Genomic DNA, 18,888 nt, shown 5'->3' on the forward strand with positions numbered 1-18,888 from the left:
CCACCAGCCTGCACAGTGGTAACAAGGCATGATGGATCCATGTTCTCATTCTGTTTACGCCAAATTCTGACTCTACCATTTGAATGTCTCAACAGAAATCGAGACTCATCAGACCAGGCAACATTTTTCCAGTCTTCAACTGTCCAATTTTGGTGAGCTCGTGCAAATTGTAGCCTCTTTTTCCTATTTGTAGTGGAGATGAGTGGTACCCGGTGGGGTCTTCTGCTGTTGTAGCCCATCTGCCTCAAGGTTGTGCGTGTTGTGGCTTCACAAATGCTTTGCTGCATACCTCGGTTGTAACGAGTGGTTATTTCAGTCAAAGTTGCTCTTCTATCAGCTTGAATCAGTCGGCCCATTCTCCTCTGACCTCTAGCATCAACAAGGCATTTTCGCCCACAGGACTGCCGCATACTGGATGTTTTTCCCTTTTCACACCATTCTTTGTAAACCCTAGAAATGGTTGTGCGTGAAAATCCCAGTAACTGAGCAGATTGTGAAATACTCAGACCGGCCCGTCTGGCACCAACAACCATGCCACGCTCAAAATTGCTTAAATCACCTTTCTTTCCCATTCTGACATTCAGTTTGGAGTTCAGGAGATTGTCTTGACCAGGACCACACCCCTAAATGCATTGAAGCAACTGCCATGTGATTGGTTGATTAGATAATTGCATTAATGAGAAATTGAACAGGTGTTCCTAATAATCCTTTAGGTGAGTGTATATCCAGACTTACAACTATATATTCAGATTTACATTTATATGTATGTAATTCATGATTCATAATTATATATTGTGGATTTACATTTATCTATTCAGGATTTATAACTATATATTCAGACTTATAACCATATATTCTGATTTATATATTCTGATTTTTAACTATATATTCGGATTTACATGTATATATTCAGACTTATAACCATATATTCGGATTAACATTTATATATTAAGACTTATAACTATATATTCAGGATTTTATATCATTATTTCCTGTTTGGCCCCCCATTTTAGGTGTTATAGACTTTTCACACTGCACGCGATAGAGTGACGCGATGACACAAATAGATCCCTTTGAAGTATTTCACTGTGCACGCGATCAATTGCGCCGTTTTTTTGTCCAGTGTGACGTTTTTCCCTCCATCGCCATGCGATGAAACGCTGTCCAATTAGATTTGTATGGCAAGCCGATGGTGTCAGAATTACGCCATAGATTAAACGCGTTTATATCCGAACGCCGTTTTTGACGGCGTTTTAAACAGTATTTGCGCCGCAAAATACAGCGTCGCGATTCCAAACGTGCGTAAAAACATGCGAAAAGTCGTCCATAACGCCCCATTTAACGGCGTTCTAAGGCGCTTGAATATTTGTATTAGCTAATTTCCAACACCAGAAATCACTCCTGGTATAAGCGAGGTCAGCCAGAGTAAAAAGTAAACTGCATTCCCTTTAAGCAGAGGCTGACTACTGTGAGTGGTGTTCTGCTGGTTAGGGTGATTGACTCGCAATCTCTGACAGCATCAAACGCCGGTTCGAGACCCGCTTGATCCATTAGTCAATTTTTACGCAGTTGGTCTTGTTCTGTTTATCTGTATCGCTTGGTCGTTTTTAGATTTATATTTCAGTACTTAATGCGTGGTCAGTATGAAAAGAAAGTCTGGAATGAGAGATCTTTTTATAAACCGTATCAGCACTTGATTTTTGCTACTGAACTCACACATCTTTCGTGCTATAAAAAGGACGAACGAACAGTAATAGATTTTACATTTACGCATTTAGCAGACACTTTTATCCAAAGCGATTTACAGGGGCCTTTTAGTCTATGCATGTCTCTTATCAGTAGCCCATGTGATTTTCGTTTCCATATTACAAAAATTGATTGACTATAAGGAGACGCAATAATGTTGCGCAATGATTGTAATGTAACAAGCATGAACTTATTAACTAAAATATAACACAGCCCAAGTCAATGCCAAACGCCTTGCCATTTACACCCGTGAAGAGACTGACGCTATCGTGTGTGGAACTGCAAAGAAACTTACAATGAAATGGAAAAAAATATTATTCAGCACATAGAAATAAGTGCGGGATTCAGGCGCGGCAACCCACTCATGCAGCAATAGCCTGGCGAGAACATGGCAAAATGAGTCGGGATGCGAGCATGCTACTTACAAGCTACATGAAAAAACAATTTTTAAAAAGTTGGTTTGCAAAAAGATGGTGGTTAAGCCTACTGATCCCATTGCTCCGAATAGTAGGCCTAATTAAACGTAATTACATACACTGTAAAAAAATCCCGTTAAAACAGATGAAGTACTGGCAGAAAATTACCAGTACAGTTTCCTTTATTTTACAGACATTTCCGTTAATGCTAAAATGTAATTTAATTCAGTGCAAAATGTAAAATGGAGAACATGCATACTGGAGTGAGTCGTGCTCATTATTTATCTTTGTTTCATATGCTTTGTCGAGTAAAATCGATCATATCTAAATGCTTGGGTGAACGTCCGTTTTCAGTCTGTTGAGGCCGGCTGTGGAGAAACGCGCTCCTCCACGGCATGGGGCAGATAAATAATACAGTTTAAGGTTGCTAAGCAATCAAGCTTATTCATTTTTTTTATTCTTGTAATGATTATTTTGATTAAAGTAATTTTCAACCTTTAATCTGCATTTAGACGTATGACGCCACATTCTCTCATATAATTTAATTTATATGGGATGATATCTCAGTTTCAGTTTGGGTGGAGTTTCTGACTTATGCAAAACTGCATTATAGGTAAATACTGTTTTCTGTTACGAATAAATTACTCTTCTAACTCTTGTTCTCTTACCTATTTATGTTACCTTTATTATAGGTAATAAATTAATAAAATAAAATAATATATTATGTTATTAGATTAAGGTTCGCTAAATTCCGTTAACATAGCTTAATTAGAACGACCTTGCTTGTTCTACAAACACCATGCACTGTGTTTTACCTTAAGTGTTTTTCTGTTTGTTTGTTTTTTATAGATTTTCTTCTGTAAAGCTGCTTTTGAACAATGCAAATTGCGAAAAGCGCTATATAAAGAAATTAGATTTTTTTTTATGCATGCAGGAAGAAAAAAGCAAAATGGTTCAGAATTACGCAACGCGTTTACATCCAAACGCCGTGAAAACCACGCGAAAAGCCGTCCATAACGCCGTATTTAATGGCGTTTTAAGGCACCCCGAAAAGCGCCGCCTTTTGCGTCGCTGTCTGGCCATATGACAGCGTAAAAAACGCCGTTTTGGTTGCACAGAGCGCGCGTCTTTTACGATGTTTTGTCTGTTGCATAATGAGCCCCTCCCGCTGATTTCCACAGCCAATAAGTTTGAACTGCTCTCACCCAATCACTGATGAGCTGAGCCAGGATCTAATTCACCATGGCCTTGGTACTAAATCCTTGTAGTGGCCATTGATATTACTATGTTTTGATTAGTGGAATAAAGATTTTTATGAAAATCCTTTTTTCAAGTGAATTTTATGTAAAAAATTACTGCATCCAATTCCAGCAAATTTGGTACACACCAACTCAAAAACCCCTATCTATAGGTAAAGTCTATGTTTTTTATTTATGTTTATTTTATTTTATTTATTTGACTGACATCGAGAGTTAAGGCCTTAAGACCTGGACGGATCAAATATTTCCCCCGGCATTTCACCAAGCATTCACTTTTTTTAAATGCGTCATGCAGAATCATTCTCATCAGCAGGTGCATCATAAACATTGCCTACACTAAAAAAAATCTGTAAAAACAGGGCACAATATACTGTATTAATATGAAGACTGTATGTGAACTCAAGGGTTCACATACAGCGGGCCTCAACAGACTGAAAATGGACGTTCACCCAAGCATTTAGATATGATTGATTTTACTCGACAAAGCATATGAAACAAAGATAAATAATGACCAAGACTCACTCGAGTATGCATGTTCTCCATTTTACATTTTGCACTGAATTAAATTACATTTTAGCATTAACGGAAATGTCCGTAAAATAAAAGAAAATGTACTGGTAATTTTCTGCCAGTACTTTATCTGTTTTAACAGGATTTTTTTACAGTGTATGTAATTACGTTTAATTAGGCCTACTATTCGGAGCAATGGGATCAGTAGGCTTAACCACCATCTTTGTGCAAACCAACTTTTTAAAATAGTTTTGCCTGTAGCTTGTAAATAGCATGCCCGCATCTCATTTTGCCATGTTCTCGCCAGGCTAGGCAGCATGAGTGGGTGAATGCCGCACTTATTTCTATGTGCTGAATAATATTTTTTTCCATTTCAAAAGGAAACGTGGCTGTTTATTGTCTTTGCGGTTCCACGCATGATAGCGTCAGTCTCTTCACGGAGGTAAATGGCAAGGCATTTGGCATTGACTTGGGCTGTGTTATATTTTAGTTAATAAATTCATGCTTGTCACATTACAATCATTGCGCAACATTATTGCGTCTCCTTATAGTCAATCAATTTTTGTAATATGGAAACTAAAATCACATGGGCTACTGATAAAAGACATGCATAGACTAAAAGGCCCCTGTAAGTCGCTTTGGATAAAAGTGTCTGTTAAATGCGTAAATGTAAAATCTATTACTGTTCGTTCGTCCTGTTTATAGCAGGAAAGTCCACTGATGTGTGAGTTCAGCAGCAAAAATCAAGTGCAGATACGGTTTATAAAAAGATCTCTCATTCCAGACTTGCTTTTCATACTGACCACGCATTAAGTACTGAAATATAAATCTAAAAACGACCAAGCGATATATCCTGCATAATAAAATCCTGTAAAATGATCAGTGGTAAATTGCTCTGAGAACAGTTCGAATTTACTGGCTGCGGAAATCACCAGGAGGGGTTCATTATACAACACACAAAACGCAGTAAATAACGCGCGCTCTGTGCAACCAAAACAGCGTTTTTTACGCCGTCATATGGCAAGACAGCGGCGCAAAAGGCGGCGCTTTTCAAGCGCCTTAGAATGCCGTTAAATACGGCGTTATGGACGACTTTTCACGCGTTTTTTTACGGCGTTTGGAATCGCGACACCGTATTTTGTGGCGCAAATACTGTTTAAAACGCCATCAAAAACGGCGTTCGGATATAAACGCGTTTAATCTATGGCGTAATTCTGACACCATCGGCTTGCCATAGATTTGAGTTTTACATAACGTGGCTAGTTTTCTTTTAAAGTTGTTAATGTTGAAATTAATGTATGTTCAATGCAGGTTTAGAGATTAGGGCATTTTGCACGTTTTCCTTCATTATATTGTTGTCAGACATTGTTATGCCATTGTATAGTTATTAAAAGACATGTTTATTTCTTTGGTCTGCCAAAAACCATCAAATCATGATTTTAGGTATTTAATTGTCCGGACCTCGACTGGCAAGGAGGGTTTGTTTACTGGACCTCAAGCAATTTTAGTTGAAGACTCCTGATATAGAGTTTTTAATTTCCTGTCGTGTCACGTACCACTAGGGGTCTCTTCAAGTAAAACTAGTGGTATGCGTACCACAGTATGAGAACCACTGCCCTACTCACTTCGATATTCAGAGCTCTTGATGTGTAAACTTGTCCCACAATATAGTCTCATACCATATAGTGGTATACAGTGTTGTGCAAGTTACTTCCAAACCGTATTACATTACAGATTACTTGTTACTGTTATTTAAAAGTAATCCCTTACCTTACAATATTACTGTCTCAGAATTGTAATACGTTACATGACTCCTGTATTACTTTTGAGTTACTTTCACCAAAATAACTACAGAAGTAGAACTTAACATTCTAAAATGACTAAATGTCTTTGTATTTTTGTATTTTCAAAATACAAAATACTTTTTGCCAACCAACCTCTTTATTAGACTGCTGATTTATTGAATTAACTAGGCTATACAAAAATAAATACTAAAAATACTAAGATTAAACACATTTACATACAAAATACAGTTTTTTCAAAGGTATTTAAATACAATAATCCCATCCCATCACTGAACTAGATTATATAGAATTCTAGCTAGTCATCATGTAAACGTAAACTTACCTTGTCATTGCTGTCTCAGAGTCTGGGATTTGACCCTGAGCTCAGGACCTGGCCAGAAACCAAAGTATCTCCCCGGATTGAGTAAGAATGGTTAGAAGTGCAGAAAGCTTTCGAGGAACAGAGAACAGAGATTAAAAGGATGGTTAAATGATGTGCTCCTCCCCTGTAATTAGGTTGATTATCTGACGTGCTCCTCCCTAACTTTGTTTATAAAACATCATTTAGTATCTACCTATCACAACCTGTATCTTCCTCTCTTCCTCAGGAGCTCTCTACCATCTCAACCTACCTTCGGTTCCAGCTCACCCACGCTCTGCAAAAACAAGCTCCCATCAGTCAGTCAGCTTATTAACCCCCAGCAACGCAACACACTCACCCCATCAAGCATGGCTGGAGGACTGGCTGATAGTAAGGGCTCTTTTTAATCATTAATACTTAAATTGTATTGATGGTTACTATAAGAATTTTTGCGGATTAGGTCAAAAAATGAAGGGTTTTATACAGTCTCAACACTTTCCCCTCCCTTCAGTGACTTCCACTATGATGGGTGGCCCTGTTCCTATGAACACAGACATGAGTGTCCTCAGCCCAACCAACCCTTTACAGCCTCAGTTGCAAATGGTGCCCTCATCTCACTGTACACCTCCGCCACCCTACCCAATGGACAACAGCATTTCCAGGTAAACACATGTAATATGTTCACTTATTTAAATCAGAGTAAACTAGTCAAATATATAAAAATAATTCTTCCCCCATATTTTATATCTTGTAGCTTCCTGTTGAGGCTGGGCTGCTCAGCTTGCTTGGACTATTTCACTGCTCAGGGTCTGACCAATATCTACCAGATTGAAAACTACAACTTGGAGGTGAGGGATTTGCCTTTTCCCTTTGCCTTATAGAATGCATGTTTGAAAACATACAGATCAAGTTTAGCTTGTAGCTTTAGGCCAATGTACTGTATGTCTGAAAAAAACTGACCTAGAATATATCAAAATATAGAACTTCCAGTTAAGCATTGTCTCTCAGTGTTGATGGAGGGATCAGAACAGTGGCTGCTGTTTTAATGAGCTCTGTGGTATACCTATCCACAGGACTTATGCAGGCTGAAAATTCCCACAGAATTCCAGCACATCATCTGGAAAGGCATCATGGAGTTCCGACAGACCATGGAATTCTCTCCACCTCCCCACGTCTTGCGCACCTCTAGTGGAACATCCACTGTCAGTGTAGGCTCCACTGAAGCGCGAGGCGAGCGTGTAATTGATGCTGTGCGTTTCACCCTTCGTCAGACCATTTCCTTCCCCCCTCGAGATGACTGGACTGATTTCTCCTTTGACCTAGCTCCTGATTCTCGCCGTAACAAGCAACAGCGCATCAAAGAGGAGGGTGAATGAACGTGATGCAATCATTGCAATATTATATGTTGTAAGCGCATGTTTATTGTACACATTCCTTTCATTTTAACACACTTTGGTGTTGGTCCAAATCGTTTCACAGTTTTCCTCTGCAAGTGATAAAAAAAACTGTGAGCTTCATAGTGCTTTAGTTCACATAAAATTAAATATGCAGATAAAATGCACTTAAAATTCTTAGTTTCATTTTTCCTCTGGTGGATTTAGCTCTTCTTGTTGTTTCAAGCCTTTTTAATAAATGTAGCAGCTGTGGCTGTGGGAAATGGTGCTTTGCTAATTCATTTTTACTCTTTCTTAAGACAAAGCACTTAAGAAATAACTGTTACTACTTGCAAAATTAAACACAGAGCTTTTGGGAAACTTTTTTATAATAAAGTTTTTTTGACATGGACATTTTTTTTATATTTCCCTCCAGTATGAACTTTAGTGTTAAATATTTGTAATCTTGTTGTGATCATTCAGGCAGATTAACAATAGCCAACTGTAAAACGTTGACATTTGTCAGTTTTGATTATATACATTTCAAAGCACATGGATCTTTATACTTACAGAAAGTGTTATTCATCCTTTTTAATTTGTGGTGCAAAACTGTTGTCATGTAATATTGTAAACCCTTTCTTGTATCTATTAGTGGTAAATCGCAGTGTATTAAATTGCTCCTAATGGTTGTTAAAATGCATATCGCTGCTGTCCTTCAGAAACCTCTATATTTAGTGATTTTTATTTCTTGCTATAAATCATTATAATTAGTCACCCTTTATGTTTATCAAAAGGGTTTGCAATTATCTAACCAATTAAAAGTATTAAAAAGTGATTGTCAACGTTTTACATGAATTTAATAATGTAAAAAGTCCTGTTTTTTTTTCAATTTCCTGAAAATTTGGACATGATGGTTTAGAAGGACAGTGACAATATAAAGAAATGCTGTTTATTGCCCAAAGTCTAAAATTTATTTACATTGGCCATTCCTTCAGTATTTGTTTTTACCATGTTTTCAAATGACATGATATTTGTTAGCAATGTGGCATTGTAATTTTTTTTTTACATTCTTTAATTTTACTTTTATTTGACAATTGAGAAAAAAATCGTAATTATACTTTAAATAAGGATATTTTGTATATATTGCTTGTTTTGATATAAACCAAAAATAAAAAAGTTGCATTGTTTCTGTGTTTGTAGGGAAAAATCATATTTTCAATAGTCACTTGAAAATATGTCTTTACGTAACAAAAGCATTAGGCACAAGATTGCTAAAAACATTTTTATAAGAGACTGTGCCGGCCTTAAAATGTAATGTTCAGAATTTGCATAGTGAGACAAAATTACAGATTTTTTCTTGCACTCAAAGTATGTAGCATGTGCCTAATATTACCCATAGTTTTCCTGACATTCATTTGACATGTGTTGTTATTTCATACTGTAATCATTTATTATGGTAAATGGTCTGTATACACATTTTTGTTTTAAATGTAAACCTGGTGTATGAATCTAGTCTCATCAGTATCAATACTTTGTTGGTACACTTTTGACACATTTAACAACTCTGTACTTTCTTTAGAAGACTTGGTAGAAATATTAGTTAAATAAGAATGTTAAAAAAGACTCACACAAATCTGTACATACAACAACTGTTTGGATGTATTTGTCATATTGGTACTGCATCTTGTCTGCAAGCAACATGTAGAAAAGCATTCTGTCTCAATAATAAAGATAAATTGTACCTTTACTGTGATGCCTCTCACCTGTCTCCGTGTAAATTAGCTCTGCTGGAAAACTGCTCTGATAAATAAGAAACTCTTTCTAGTTACAAATAATGCAGCAATATCTATCACAACTTCTAATGGCTAAAGAAATAATAATAGTCGACATTAGATAAAGAGTTCTGAATCTTATATAAAAAGCTACAGCTTGTCATTAAGGCATGATACAGAGAAATAATAAATATAAATTAGGTTCAGTTTCCCAAAATAGAGAAAACAAAAGCAAAATAGACCAATTTTTTTATATATATTGACATCCTCAAGTCCAAAGTCGTCATCATGTCAAATGTCATAGCAACAGGCCCAGAGTCATCACACTGAGATATGCTTCAAGGGTTAGAGGAGGCAGGTGGGTAGTTGTTGGATTGCTCTGCTTTCTTTCCTTTCAGGTTGATTTTGGTAGAGCTGTGGTTATGGCCAGGAGGAATAGAATTAAGCCACTCTGATGTTTCCTTACTAAGAGCTCTCCATAGCATCCAGGACTTTCATAATTTGCTGTTTAATGGCCTTAGTGGCATCACCTGCATTGGGGATTAAATACCTGCAAAAGAGATGGAAAAATGTCAGAACACTGCCAAACAAAATAAATGATAAATACATTTTATTAATAATTAATGATTACTCAATGTGTTGCTTATGTTGCTTCCCAATGATCCGAAAAAGTATGGTTCAGATTTCTCTTAACAATAACATTTAGTTGCAAAAAAGGCCCAACGGGAAATATTTTGGACATGTCAGATAATCAGATTTAGAAAACCTAGTTTAAAAACATAGGGAAAGGCACTTAGAACACAATACAATTTCTTGACCACTAGGTGGCGGGGTCACCAAATTTTTGGAGACAGACAAGGTGTGCCAGTGATGATACATACCACAACCATGTGACCCTTTGGCATGTTCGCCTTAGAATTTGTTTACGCTGTATACGAGAACCATTTTATCAATCAAAAAGCTTGTAAGACGTTTTTGTTAGTACGGTCTCCAGTTGCAAAATACTGTTCCAAATGTTATGCAAATCGGACAAATTTTGTAGGAGGAGCTTGAAAGATTGATTCAAGATTTAATATTTTATTTGTCACATACACTTTGTAAACATGTAAAACTTGAAGTGAAATGTTAATCTGGTATACTCCAAAGACCGCGCATATAGAGGAGAATATAGAAAATAGAAAATATATGTCGAGAATGTATACAAAAGAAAATAATAAAAACAATGTATTTACATACTATGAAGTTGAAAGATTGTTCACTTATGATAAATACAGGTTTAAATAAGAGATCAGTGTTGAGGAAGACAGCGTATGGCAATGGAAGCAGAAATGTGCAAATATACAGTATCTCACAAAAGTGAGTACACATTTTTCACATTTTTGTAAATATTTTATTATATCGTTTCATGTGACAACACTGAAGAAATGACACTTTGCTACAATGTAAAATAGTGAGTATACAGCTTATATAACAGTGTAAATTTGTTGTCCCCTCAAAATAACTCAACACACAGCCATTAATGTCTTAACCTCTGGCAACAAAAGTGAGTACTATTGTGCATAATTCTGATCATTTTGTTGATGTTGTATTTGCACTTTGCACTTTTGGGCTCTGTTGTACACCCCACTTATAAGAAGTATTCATAGGAATGATATTACCATAGATGTGTTAATAATCAGACCAATGATTGAGTGTTACAACTGAATATATGAAGATGATTTAATGATATAATCAGCATACTTAAGCAATGATTGAGTGTTGTTTGAACTATAAGTATATTTTTAATCATTTTAACCAAGCAGATTGAAGAGCCCAAATCACCTGAATTAGAATTTCACTGTACTATGATCTATGACCCATTGCGCAGAGTAGACATAGAAAGAAAATGGTTACAAGAAACCAAGGGCAAGGAAGTTCCCCTCATTTCACAGCATATAATTATAGGACCACAAGGAGCAGCATTACAAGTTGATGACAATGATTTTATTAAGAAATGGTTCCAGGTCCCAAACTCAGTTCCCCATATTACATTATATTTAGAAGAGAATAGTGAGTCTAAAGAAATGGGCCCAATGATGAAGAAAGCCAAAGGAATACAATGGAAAAACACAGACAACCCATTAGTTTTTATATCAGAAGATAAACAATTTATGAAGATTGCATGTGCCACAATTATGCAAGGAACTCCTAGAGAGGTGGAAGTCAATGGTCAAGGAAAAATGAATTTGGAAACCATCCTAGAAAAAGAGATAAAACAAACAGAGCTTCTCAAAGAAATTGAGCAATTGGTTCCTGATCAATTATGGTCAAAACATGACACAGATGTAGGGCTGATGAAATCTGCTAGCCCTATAGATATCAAAGCAAAACCAGGAACTAGATTGCCAAACAAATACCAATACCCATTGAAACCTGAAGCAATAAATGGCATCAGGGAAACAATAGATGGACTAATTACAGCAGGAGTGCTGTTTAAAACATCTAGTCCTTGTAACACACCTATACTGCCTGTTATCAAAGCAGACAAGGCAAAATGGCGTTTGGTACATGAATTAAGGGCAATCAATGAAATAGTGGAAGATTGGCCAGTAGAAGTTCCGAATCCTCACACCCTGCTTACAAATGTGCCACCTGATGCAAAGTATTTTACAGTAATTGATCTTTGTTCTGCCTTTCTCAGCATTCCATTGGCTGAGAGCAGCAGGCACTTGTTTGCCTTCACATACGAAGGGACTCAGATACCTATACTAGGGTCCCTCAAGGGTTCCGCCATAGCCCTCATATATTCAATCAGCTGTTAAAAGCTGACTTGGAAGATCTGGTATTGGATAGCAATCTTCTACAGTATGTCGATGACTTGTTAATTTGTGCCCCTACCCTTGAACAATGTCACAGAGATTCTATTAAGGTTCTAACAAAATTAGCTGAAGGAGGACACAAAGCCTCGAAGGCAAAGTTACAGTATTGCCTTCCCCAAGTAGAGTACTTGGGAAGAATAATTGCTTATAAAACCAAAGCAATATCACAAAGCCAATTAGAGGGAATAAGCAAGGTCCCACTTCCACGGACTGTTGGTCATATGATGACATTCCTGGGCATGACGGGGTTCAGCTCAGATTGGATAGAGGATTATGCAATAAAAACTGCCCCGTTGAGAGCCCTGATGAAGCAGGCAGGACAGCAAAATTTGAGAGCCCCACTTACATGGAATAGTGATGCAACAATAGCATTTGAGTCAATTAAAAGAGAACTGCAAAGTGCTCCAGCTCTGACGAGCCCTGATTATATGAAACCCTTTCACCTGTATGTGGCCAACAGAAAAGAGGGATATGCCTCTGCAGTGTTGATGCAGGAAACTTGTAAGGGAAGAGGAAAACAACCCACTGCCTTTTATACCACAAAACTGGATAGTGTAGCACAGGGATATCCCCCTTGTTATCAAGGACTTGCTGCTGTATATTATGCTTATGAGAAACCTTCTACTTTGACTATGGGATACCCAGTGACTATATATGCACACCACAAGGTGGTTGAAATGTTGGAACAAGGCAGATTTGTTTTGATGCAGGCCAGAAGCTTGGCATATTCAACTCTTTTGACATATCCAGATGTAACGATAAAACATTGTACTACTGTAAATCCAGCAAATTACATACCTTTGGAAGAGGAGGGTACTCCACATGATTGTGTTGCTGAATCATTAGCTTTTACCCGTCTTAGACCAGATTTTCTTGTTTTTGCTTTTCTTGTTTTTGCAGGTACAACTTTGATTGTTTTGCTTGTAGTCAATGTGTCTCCTGTACAGCTGCTTTGTAACAATGAAAATTGTAAAAGCGCTATATAAATAAAGTTGAGTTGAGATTTAGAGTCTACACCTATAATGCATGCTGAAGCTGATTATTTTGTGGATGGTTCTTGTTTCAGAGACCATCTGGGAAATCATGCTGGTTTTTCTGTGGTTAAGCGAAAGAAAGATGGATTTGTACCTGTGACTTCTCAACATTGTTAGCAGCCTTGCTCTGCACAACTGGCTGAATTAAAAGCTTTTACCACAGCCTGTGAATTAGCAAAGGGACGAATTGTAAATATTTACACAGACTCTGCTTATGCACATGGAGTGTGCCATTTATATGGGGCCGTCTGGAAGCAGAGAGGATTTAAAAAGAGTGATGGTACCCCAATACAACATGCAGAACAAATTGTACAGTTGATTTCTGCAATGATGCAACCAAAACGTTTAGCCGTTGCTAAGTGTCAAGCACACAAAAAGGGAAATGATTTTGTAATACTTTGTACTTGGAAACAATGCTGCTGATGCTGAGGCTAGAAAAGCTTCAGGATGCTAAACTGCAGTTATGGCTCCCATGGTATTAGTACAACCTGAGCCCCGAATTGCAGACCGTGCTCAGAACAATGTTAGGAAAGGGACTTTAGCACCCATAGGACACATTCCTGTACCTGAGGGACCTTTAAACACTTAGTAATGGACTATGTTGACATGATCAAGTCGATCAGAGGCAAAAGATACAGTGATACAGACGGGTGATTATAGACAGATTCAGCAGATGGGTGGAAGCTGTGCCATCAGCAGACCAGGGCTCTGGGACTGAGAATAAGTTTTTGGCAAGAGAAGTGATTCCAAGATTTGGAATTCCATCTGAGATCAGTTTGGATAATGGCTCCTCATTTATTCAAAGAACTGTAAAAACTGTCTTGCAACAATTGCGCATAAAGCAAGGGCTAGGCTGCGTTTACCATCCCCAATCACAAGTAATGGTTGAGAAGGCTAATGGGACTCTAAAAGCAAAGATAAATAAGATCTGTGCAGATACCAAATTGAACTGGGTAGATGCTTTACCACTGGCACTAATGAACTATCGCATGCAAACCAACAGAACTACAAATTTGACCCCACATGAAATGCTCAAGGACAGACCAATGCCAGTGCCATATTTAAGAGGCCCTTATGATGGACCGCCTTTGGAGCAGTTGCAAGTTGAATTAAGAACTTAAATGAGACAATTAACTGCTATACATGAGGCTATATATTCGCAGGAGCAGCGCCGAGGGCCCAGAGAGGACGAAGAAGCTCCATGTGCAATAGTTCCAGGAGACAACGTCTATCTGAGGGTCTTCAGAAGGAGATGGAATGAGCCATGGAGAGAAGGGCCCTACACAGTTGTACGAGCAACACCTACAGCGGTACAAGTAGAAGGAAGTAACACTTGGTACCACTTGAACCATTGTACCAGAGTACCACAACTTCGACGACGAGGTCCTGATCAAGACGACGAAGAAGCTGAGGAATTATCGGAGTCTTCAGACAAAAGACAAGGCCGAGATGATAGTCAGAGGACCCCCGAGAGGGTTCTCGAGCCCGCGCCAGAATCGCCTAGAGCAGCTGAGGGACGACAGGAGCAGCTCCCACAGCACGAGCCAGAGCAGAGGGCACAGCAGCAGAGACTCGACCAGGAGCAGGAGTCGACACAGCAGGAGCCACTGCACGAGCCAGAGCAGAGACCGAGACCAGAGCGAACGGGCCAGGAGCCAGACCAGAGCAGAGAACAGAGACAACCGGCGGAGCATGCTGGCAGGCCTGTATACGATCCTGACATACATGGAGAACATAGTGTAACACGAGATAGCCGCCATAGACAGGAACCAGGCACCGTCCTGACCCAGACAGGCGACAGGCCAGGCACCAGTCGGGAGAGAGATGCAGGACGTTCTGATCACGATAGTGCTACTGATGAACCTGGTACACATGATTCCACAGGCCCAGGGATACCCGACCCAGAGTTATCCCTTGAACGATTACTGGCAGAAGACTTCCCAACCATCGATGTGTCAGACCTCACTTGGTCACCCCCAGACTTCGATTTGTGATGGACTACCACGATATGAGAGACTTTGGGACATTGCCATTCACAATGAGTGGTATAGATGGGCACGTTTTACAGTGGAACAAACATACATGGACAGTTGTGTATTTTGCACCCCTTCACCATTGAGCAAACTCATCGTTGTGCCAAACCCATATGATTATAGACATTGTGCTGGACATTACGTGAAACAGTGTACTAAGAAAAGAAACACTGCTCCTTTTTGCCATGCAGAATGCTTATCCCTGGCAGGACGAGAACACAGAGAAAAATACTATGCTCACCCATTATGGGGAAAGGAATGTATGGACATTGATGTAAACCTGCCAGCAAACATGATTGAAGTTCCAGTGGTTTATGACATAGCTTACACATTACAATATGAATGCTTTAATGGTACAAACAAAGAGGGTGGAGACGATGTGGGATTGTTTGAAGGAAATTGCATAACTATTTGGCATTTGGATAAAAGCATGCGAAGCCAAAAGAGCGTTAAAAGACATTGGAGTAATGCGTTTGCTTCAGCCACATTAACAGATAACTTTACAGTAGTAGGTTGGGAAAGCTGCCCAAATATGACAACAGGATGGCCATTAATTGAATCTTACCAAACTCAAGTGAATGCTATTGCTGACTATTTTTGGTTATGTGGAGGAAGCAAACTAAGACCAACATTGCCAGAAAAATGGATAGGATAGGTTTATGTGCAAGAGTCAAACTAATACAAGATGTCACTATAATTACATGGGACCCAAATGTGAATGTAAAAAGCAAGCCCAAACATAGTATTATGAAAAGAGCCTACCAAAGTGACCCAAATGTTTACTTGGATGCAATTGGTCAACCTAGAAATATTCCACACCAATTTAAAGCAAGAGATGAGGTGAGATCTGGATTTGAGTCTATCCTCATATGGATAACCCCAAATAAGAACACAGAATGGATTAATTATCTGTATTACAATCAACAGAGGTTTATTAATTTTACAAATGATGCACTTGAAGCGCTTGGAGAACAATTAGCCCCAACAAGTAAAATGGCCTGGCAGAATAGACAAGCCCTAAACAGGTTATTAGCTGAGAAAGGAGGAGTGTGTGTAATGTTTGGAGAAGATTGTTGTACTTATATTCCTAATAATACTGCCCCTGATGGATCTTTCACTCATGCTATGGAAAAATTGAAAAATCTAAGAGATGAAGTAACAGCCAATGCTGGAACAGATAAGGCATTTGGAACATGGTTTGAGTCCATGTTTGGGTCCTGGAGAGATTGGCTAACTCAAGCGGGAATGATAATTGTTGCTGTCTTAATGATTTCTGCAGTATTGCTTTGTTGTGTTATCCCTATGATACGATCTTTGTTGGTTAGAGCCACAGCAAAACAAATGTCATTACATGCAAAACTAAATGTGCAACATGACTCTGAAGCATTTATGTTAACTGTGGTCACAGCAATGGAAAACTGTGAAGAATATGATGACAATTCATAACTGTCTAGCACACAAACAAGACAGGGGTGCCACTTTGTTTTACCATTATATATCTGTTTTTGAATAAGTAAGGGAGATAGCATAAAATAGTTTTTCCTTTTGGGGCATGCAGTATAGTTATATTCACTAATAGGCAGGAAGACAGTCTACGTTTTGTTTATAATTTTGGCAGTAAACCCATCCCCTTCAGTCCAAAAAGAAACAACAAGTCTATTTGTTCGTTTATGACCCCAAGAGAACTAACTGAGAGAGCTATGTATTATGTGCTCTTTTTCTCTCTCTTTTCTCCATTTTTCTTCCTATCTTTCTCTCACTCTCATCACAACCTTTAAGCAGGACAAGACTGGGTGATATGAAGCAGAACTGCAGATTCTCAAAGCAACAGAGTTTCTGAGTGACATCACGGACGTATATGAACTAATACGACGAAAGGAAATTAGATTACCATGGAAAAGATGTCTTCCACTCCAGGAAGAAGAATAATCACCAAACCGACAACAAACCTGGCATGAGAGAGTGGTGCTACACCCTTCAATACCTTGGTACCCCAGACAACTAATAGGACCAGAAGCACGACAGATACTAGAACAGGATCCAGCAGTTTTGGCTGTGGGACATTCAGTTGCTGTACCAGCCTACTATGATATCCATTGTGGAATAACTATTTTCGTTTTCTTCACACAACCTGGACAACGACCAGTTATACATCGAGGAGAGAAAGCCTTAACAACTACAGGTCATAACTTACCTATCACGGAGTGGGTGTCACAACTCTGTCCTTCCTATCATGAGGTTTCTGGTCTGTGGACGGAGTTGTGACGGTGCCATGTCTTTTGTGCTTGTTTTGTTATGTGTGGAGGACACGTGGCCATTGTTGTTTACTTTGTGCTGCGTGTTCTCCTGTCATGTCGTTCAGCCCCGCCCTCCTGTCTCCCTTAATTATTGCCCGTTGTGTGTGATCTCTGTCACCTGCCCGTCACGTCCCTTGTGTAATTTTCCCTCGTTAGTGTTCCCTTATATAATGCCCCTTTGTTCGCTGTCTGTTGTCGTTTTGTTGTCAAACTTGTTGTCGTGAGAACTACATGTCAATCCCTTCGTGTCGTTGGTGTAGTAAGTCTCAAGTTGTTCATGTTTATCTGTTTCCCTAGTCTAGCTCTGTTTCTACCTTTTTGGTTATGGTGTTTGTTTTGTTTTAACGAGTATTATTTGCCTGTTTTCCCCCTCGTGGGTTTTGTTTTGTATTTTTTTTTGTTTTGTATTTTTGTTGAATAAAGACATTTTTCTGTACTCTCCTGTGGGTTATAAGAAGTATAGTTATAAGTATAAAGCCCTCGCAGCTGACAGAGAAGGCTAAGCTAAACATATGACATGAGGTGCAAGTAACAATAATAGGAATAGAAGCCATAACTCACCGGATTTGAAGTGCAATTCCAACTTACCAAGGTTGCTCGATGGATCGTAGTATACTCGCTTAAAAAGAGAAACAGTTAGCACACAAGACAAACCAGAGGCAAGATGATATTCCACAGTGTGAACAGAAAGCAAGCTAACACGCTATTGCTATGCTAATGGCGTTAAGTTAACTATCACTTTTGGTTTAGACTCTTCCAAGTAAATAACAGGAACAGGGATTATGGAGATATCAGGATAAGTTAGCAACGACAATAATAATTAACGATAATAAAATACACTAATATTAGAGCGAAGTGGTAAGCGCACTGATACAAACAAGCTGCCGGCAGCGATGCAGGAAACAGGAAGCAGGAAAAAGAGAGAAAATACAAACAGACTCTGCTCATGGTTTAGGAATGACTTCAAAAGCCAACTCTGAAGCAAGCGGGGACGAAGAAGAGGAGGAAGTCCAATCTGAGGCTGGCAGTGAAAACAGTTACCAAGCAAGACATTCTCCAACCAACCAAGGAACCTCATCAGGGGAGACCTCAAGAAATCCTAAGGAAGGAGAATATAAGTTTGTAGCGGGCAAAATCTATCTCCAAGACTCAGAGATCGAACCAAACCAACTAAAACAATTAGTTTGGACACGAAAGGAAGGAGGGAGACTGACAAAGACTGCAAGCATGAGCAGCCTTCCTGGACAGAAACAAAATGACGCTGCAGGACAGTGCCCTATCCTGATAAAAGGGAGACAAGCACAATATGTGCCATGGGGTTCCCAAGACTTGGATGGACTAGTTGCACGTCTGCCAGATCTACATGAAGGGGCAGGCAAATGGATCAAGATGGTGGAGGATGAGACAACTGGAAAACTGCTAGCACTGGGAGATAAAAAAAAAGC

The 18,888-nt window shown here is 38.8% G+C and overlaps 3 protein-coding genes across 8 annotated transcripts in view; 1 reads left to right on the top strand and 2 right to left on the bottom strand.

The window, feature by feature from the left end:
• The window catches only part of LOC130556323 (protein NYNRIN-like), a 28,551-nt gene extending 22,234 nt beyond the window's left edge, over positions 1-6,317 (bottom strand). For both annotated transcript variants that reach the window (XM_057337209.1, XM_057337208.1), the window contains exon 1: positions 6,059-6,317. The gene's annotated coding sequence lies outside the window, so the exon portion shown is untranslated. The remainder of the gene's footprint in view (positions 1-6,058) is intronic.
• Positions 1-9,196, top strand: part of tp63 (tumor protein p63) — a 109,877-nt gene extending 100,681 nt beyond the window's left edge. For 2 of the 3 annotated variants that reach the window (XM_057337200.1, XM_057337201.1), the window contains exons 9-12: positions 6,324-6,466; positions 6,588-6,738; positions 6,831-6,924; positions 7,150-9,196. In XM_057337200.1, the coding sequence (XP_057193183.1) occupies positions 6,324-6,466; positions 6,588-6,738; positions 6,831-6,924; positions 7,150-7,452 (691 nt within the window). In that variant the 3' untranslated portion in view covers positions 7,453-9,196. The remainder of the gene's footprint in view (positions 1-6,323; positions 6,467-6,587; positions 6,739-6,830; positions 6,925-7,149) is intronic. The other variant, XM_057337202.1, reaches the window with a different exon arrangement.
• The window catches only part of tbc1d23 (TBC1 domain family, member 23), a 521,932-nt gene continuing 511,547 nt past the window's right edge, over positions 8,504-18,888 (bottom strand). For all 3 annotated transcript variants that reach the window (XM_057337199.1, XM_057337198.1, XM_057337197.1), the window contains one exon: positions 8,504-9,771. In XM_057337199.1, coding sequence (XP_057193182.1) covers positions 9,687-9,771 — 85 coding nt within the window. In that variant the 3' untranslated portion in view covers positions 8,504-9,686. The remainder of the gene's footprint in view (positions 9,772-18,888) is intronic.

This window comes from Triplophysa rosa, linkage group LG7 (genome assembly GCF_024868665.1).
Source record: "Triplophysa rosa linkage group LG7, Trosa_1v2, whole genome shotgun sequence".
NCBI lineage: Eukaryota > Metazoa > Chordata > Actinopteri > Cypriniformes > Nemacheilidae > Triplophysa > Triplophysa rosa.